Below are 6,164 nucleotides of genomic sequence, written 5' to 3' on the forward strand. Positions count from 1 at the left end.
GCACCGTGTAATGACAGCTGCCCCTGCAGCCCCGTGTAATGACAGCTGCCCCTGCAGCACCGTGTAATGACTGCTGCCCCTGCAGCACCGTGTAATGACTGCTGCCCCTGCAGCACCGTGGAATGACAGCTGCCCCTGCAGCACCGTGGAATGACTGCTGCCCCTGCAGCACCGTGGAATGACTGCTGCCCCTGCAGCACCGTGGAATGACTGCTGCCCCTGCAGCACCGTGTAATGACTGCTGCCCCTGCAGCACCGTGGAATGACTGCTGCCCCTGCAGCACCGTGGAATGACTGCTGCCCCTGCAGCACCGTGTAATGACTGCTGCTTTGCTCTCTCATGCAGCATTTCCTTCCCTTTCTGCAGTCCAGCTCGCTTGAGCAGGCAGAGTATAGTACGCATAGTAGCATCATGGCTGCTATATATACTGCACGGAGACTCCAGGTGATGTGCAGCGTCAGACTGTGCGGCTGCCGCCTGGCTCCGCTGCACATTACGATGATTAAACATGGCTGCTCGTGCTGCAGTTCGTACACTTGTCAGGGCGCAGACAGCATGGTGATTTTGGTGCACTGTGTAATTGGCATAGAGCACTTCTCCTCCCACCTTCCCCTCAGACGCAGTGTCTCCGCTTCTCTGACCTTTCCCAGCGCTGCCAGGAACGGAGAAAAGCGCGCCTAGGAATTCCCGCCCAACGCCCCTGATTCACCTCATGCATATGCAAAGCACCCCTGCGCCTATTGGTGGCGGCGGGACATTGAAATCTAAATGCAGGGAGGCCATTGGTGAAGCCGCCACTACATAAATATGTAAATAAACGTTTCTACTTGCTAATGTAAGAGAGAGTGTGGCTACATTTTCAGACATGTAACCTTCCGTGCGTCTAGCTACTACTAGTAAATAGTGCGCGCTGGAAACCATTACACCGCATTGCTGGACGCCCTTCTTTGCCAGTTTAGCGGCGAAGAGAAGACACTTAGATGCGATACATTTTGTGGTGACTTTATTTGGGAAGAATTAAGGCACCGTTGGACACGTAGGTGTTTCCCACAAGCTGAGCGCGGAGGGATATACGCAGAGAGTTGCACAGTACCAAAATACTAGGAGTTAAGAGGCAGGTCTGTCAGTAATTGAGCTCAGAACTGGGGAGGGCGGCGGCTGCTGAGGAGAATCACACGTCTGCTCTCTGGGATTTACAGTGCCGGCTGCATAGAAACATACCGAGTGGATTTACCGCCATTTTCTATTTCTTGAACACTATCGCTGCGGTTTGGACTCCATGGGGTTTTCGGTGTGAGGCACAAGCCGGTTTGTTTATGTGTGGTGGGGAGGACTGACGCGGACGTGACGAGAGGACACCGGCTGCCGGCATTGGCACTGCTCTCCGCTCTGCAGGACCCCACTGAAGATGCTTCTGTCTAAATTCGGTTCCCTGGCTCATATCTGCACCCCGAGCAGCATGGACCATCTGCCGGTGAAGATCCTGCAGCCAGGTAGGAGCCGGTGTGCCGGGGCATGCGGTGCTGGCGGGAGGCTCGTAGCCCCGTGTGCTAACCAAAGCTTTGTGTCCTCTAGTGAAAGCCGAGAAGGAGCCGTTCGAGAAGGTGTACCAGGTGGGCTCAGTGCTGGGCAGCGGGGGCTTCGGCACCGTGTACTCGGGCAGCAGGATTGCTGATGGCTTACCGGTGAGTGGCCGGCTCCGACAGCTCCTCTGCGAGGTGGAGCCCAACGTGTGATGTGACTGCTCCTATGATGGATCCCGACCTGTGTGTGATGTGACTGCTCCTATGATGGATCCCGACCTGTGTGTGATGTGACTGCTCCTATGATGGATCCCGACCTGTGTGTGATGTGACTGCTCCTATGATGGATCCCGACCTGTGTGTGATGTGACTGCTCCTATGATGGATCCCGACCTGTGTGTGATGTGACTGCTCCTATGATGGATCCCGACCTGTGTGTGATGTGACTGCTCCTATGATGGATCCCAACCTGTGTGTGATGTGACTGCTCCTATGATGGATCCCGACCTGTGTGTGATGTGACTGCTCCTATGATGGATCCCGACCTGTGTGTGATGTGACTGCTTCTCTGATGGATCCCGACCTGTGTGTGATGTGACTGCTTCTCTGCTCCTATGATGGATCCCGATCTGTGTGTGAGGTGACTGCTTCTCTGCTAGGTGGATCCCGATCTCCTACGTGTGATGTGACTGCTCTCGTGTATGGTGGATCCTGATCTCTTGTCTCCCCTCAGGTGGCTGTGAAGCACGTCTCTAAGGAGCGGGTGACAGACTGGGGCACCCTGGTAAGTGTCCGGTGACGAGGGGGCAATGTGGTTGTGTCGGGACCCCGGTGCGCAGTGCTTATAGCCATGCTCTCCCCTCTACAGAACGGAGTGATGGTGCCCCTGGAGATCGTGCTGCTGAAGAAGGTGGGCTCCGGCTTCCGAGGCGTCATCAAGCTGCTGGACTGGTACGAGAGGGCGGACGGCTTCCTCATCGTTATGGAGAGGCCGGAGCCGGTGAAGGACTTGTTTGATTACATCACGGAGAAGGGGGCTCTGGATGAGGACACGGCCCGGGGCTTCTTCCGCCAGGTGCTGGAGGCTGTGCGCCACTGTTACAGCTGCGGGGTGGTGCACCGGGACATCAAGGACGAGAACCTGCTGGTGGACCTGCGGAGCGGAGAGCTGAAGCTCATCGACTTCGGCTCCGGGGCGCTGCTGAAGGACACGGTGTACACGGACTTTGATGGTACGTGTAGGAGCCGTGGCGATCCCTGTGCACTGTTACTGTGTGTACAGTCCCGCCCTGTGTGTGTCTGTGGCCGGGTATCTGCAGTGCAGCTCCCGCATGTGCCGGCTCCGCTCTGTCCTGGCACTGATGAGTGATGGGCGGGAGAGCCGGGACTGGAGCTGCCGCCTTCTCCTCACATCTGTTTGTTGTGAAACCCGAGCCTGGCAGTCACGTGAGCGGCCGCGCGCAGATTCCAGGTTTTGTTTGGTATCCAAGGAACGGTAGAGAGGAGAGGGAGCTGCTGGTGGAGGAGGGGGCTCTGGCAGGAGAAGACCTGGCCTCCTCCCTTTGTGTCTATTTTTGGAGTGCTGCTGCAGACGGCACGTGGTGTTTGAAAGCAGCATAGTAAACAGCTGATGCACAGGGCTGCTCATAGCAATGCAGTGGGGGAGGGGATGGAGGGGCCACACGGAGGTCACTGCCTTTCTAGCATTGTTTTGTTACTAAATCCCTCGTTTTGTCTTTTAGGTACAAGGGTTTACAGCCCACCAGAATGGGTCAGGTACCACCGATATCATGGCAGATCGGCGACAGTGTGGTCTCTGGGGGTCTTGCTGTACGACATGGTGTGCGGGGACATCCCCTTCGAGCAGGATGAGGAAATCTTACGTGTCCGGTTATACTTCAGGAGGAGAATTTCCCCCGGTATGTAGAGATGAGGCCCTGGCTGTGACGGGAGGGACGTCTCCTCTGTATGGGTTGTAATGGTTGTCTTCTTGCTTGCAGAGTGCCAACAACTTATCAAATGGTGCCTTTCCCTGAGGCCTTCTGACCGACCAACTCTGGAACAAATATTCGACCACCCATGGATGTGTAAATGTGACCTAGCCAAGTCTGAGGACTGTGACTTAAGACTAAGGACAATTGACACGGATGCATCCAGCACAAGCTCAAGCAATGAAAGTCTGTAGAGAAGCACCGACCGCAAGGGTGTGCTGCTGCCAACTGCCCTGGAGGGTGCAACGTTCCTGTCTTATAGATAACCCTTTATACAGGCTTTTGGTTCGTTTTTTTTTTTATTTTTACATATTGCAGTTATCTCCTTGGAATGAAATTTCATTTTGACTTGAGGATCTGAGAGTTGTGGGCCAATGCTTACACTAAAACGGACTTTCCTGACATACGAGAAGCAGTGACCTATTGACTACACAGTATACTGTTTTGCTCTCATAGAGCTTGGACTATATTTTTATTTGCTTTTGAGTGCCTTTTTGAAAGCTGCTTCAGTGGGACTTTTTTATTTGGTTTACATGGAGCTGTGTATCTCCATAGATCGGCATAGTGGGCTCAGCTTGGAACCGCACTTGCTGTAATGGGACATGTGCTCAGTGGACTTTATCAAGTGACTCTTGTGAGGAGTGCAGATTGTGACCATTTCTATGACAATGTTCTTCATGTAAGGTGTACGGTCATTTTTAGCAGGAATGCAGTTTATTTTCCTCTTCATTTAAGTTCCCTTTTTTTCATCTCTACCACTGGGCAACACAGGACCATTTCTCCTCAATATTCCCAGCCCTGGTCACCCCACAAGTCTTAAGTGTGTATGGGCATGTTATATGCACAATCAATGCAATATTCAAGGACTTTTACTTTTCCATATCTGTATTTAATTTCTTGTATTATAGCTATTTATTGCGGTATTTAGACAATTTCTCACTATTTATTTGATTAATTTATTAGTCTAGAATTTATCCAACACTGTGCTTTACATTGTTCCCAGCCCCCCTTTCCTTCTTACCTCTCCTCATGGGATCCTATTAAGGAAGCTAACTAGTGAGTCTTCTGCATTCCAATCATGTCACCTTCCCAGTCTTTTCCATCCCTTTCCTTCTTTCCATAACCTTAGCAAGTCTGTTTATAGATGGATAATTGTTGTAAAAAGTCTAATTTAAGAAAAAAATAGAATTACTGACTTTTCTGAGTTGGTTCTTATGCCTTCTTTGTCTGGTATGGGTTACCAGAAATGTAAAATTATGCTTTTTGACAGGATTTTAAATTATTGGCATTATTATACAGTCTCCATGCAGTGGCTCTGGGAGGACAAGTGGCAGAGTCATGACCTTAATTTATTTTATTAGCTATGTTGTGATCTGGCTGCATTTTATGCAGCTTGTTTATGATTTGTATTTTTTTTTCTTTAACAGTGTGAAATGTATGGAGATCATATTTTTTTATACAAGTATTTCAATTAAACTTTTTGTACATAATCTGTTTCACTGATATTTTGGTCTTTACACACTTATGCCATATTCTGTGATTTCTTAAAGCACCACTCCAGCAATTTTTTTTTTCAGCTCTGGTTTGGTGCTACGAATGCAAGATCCCTGCACCTATTCTACCCTCCAGCATCTTCAGCTCTTCCCAGTGCTATTCTGGTCCCGCGGCGCCATCTTCTGACTAACCGGAAGTCTAGCTGTCACATGCTCTCAATGCAAATATATGAGGGCCAGTACAAGGCTCTCAAACTTGTATTGAAAATTGACCTCTGGCAAGCCCTTGAGCGATCCGACAGGTCAAACTGCTGGAGACTGACTGACTAGTGCGGCACCGATAGAAGATGGTGGCAGGTAAGTATAAGACAAGGACAGGGGACTTAAATTTTAGTAGCGCCACTCCAGCACTGCCATAAAAAAAAACAAAGCACTGGAGTGGTGTGTTTAAAATAAATCTGGTGTGCAGTTGGTTTATATGCTGCAAAGTACACTTACATCTACACACATTTTGTACTGAAGATATGGTTTCTCAATTGCAATTCTGCTTCTCTAGTTTGGACCAGCATGTGCTCTGTTGGAAAGGATTGCACTGCCCATAGATTCATCATCCAACTCTTACTTCTCAAGCAAGGAACGCTTTCAACAAGTTAATTTAGATATTGTGAGGCCTTCCTCTTAAGATCTGAATCTTGTAGCATTCATAAACCTTTTAGGGTATGGTCACACATGCATTGTAGATTTTTTTTTTTTTTTTTGTCAATTTGCAGGTTGAAAATTCCCCAGTGTACTACAGTAGCAGAAAGCCTGAGCCGTTACCAAATCTCATTCGCACACTGCTGAGAATCTGCAGCAGCCATTGATTTGCAGTGCCAGTTTACATTTATTCCACACGTTAACCATGGAACCGTACACAACAGGGTCATATTCATTATTGCACATCTGCATGTTTTATTCACTGATTTAGTAGCAGCTAATCTTCAGCAGAAACTTTGTACCTGCGGCCATACCCTAAATAGATCTTGTAGCAACATTCATAATCAAATTAGCAGTGTGAAAAAGAAAAGCCGTCTCTAATGATAACATATCCATTAATGGAGAGGAGGAAACTGTTTTGGAAATAATTGATTATAGGATATCTGATAGAAGTATTATC

General features: G+C 49.1%; 1 protein-coding gene across 1 annotated transcript; it reads left to right on the top strand.

Annotated features, from left to right (window-relative positions):
- Nucleotides 1–814: 814 nt before the first annotated feature.
- On the top strand, nucleotides 815–5,005 carry PIM3 (Pim-3 proto-oncogene, serine/threonine kinase). The gene is made up of 6 exons (XM_073652127.1): nucleotides 815–1,494; nucleotides 1,577–1,686; nucleotides 2,258–2,308; nucleotides 2,393–2,756; nucleotides 3,267–3,443; nucleotides 3,525–5,005. The coding sequence occupies exons 1-6, from the start codon at nucleotides 1,410–1,412 to the stop codon at nucleotides 3,707–3,709; spliced, it is 972 nt and encodes a 323-aa protein (XP_073508228.1). The 5' UTR covers nucleotides 815–1,409; the 3' UTR covers nucleotides 3,710–5,005.
- Nucleotides 5,006–6,164: the final 1,159 nt, after the last annotated feature.

This window comes from Phyllobates terribilis, unplaced genomic scaffold (assembly GCF_046119375.1).
Source record: "Phyllobates terribilis strain yellow unplaced genomic scaffold, ASM4611937v1 Scaffold_11__3_contigs__length_659146591, whole genome shotgun sequence".
In the NCBI taxonomy this organism is placed as follows: Eukaryota; Metazoa; Chordata; class Amphibia; order Anura; family Dendrobatidae; genus Phyllobates; species Phyllobates terribilis.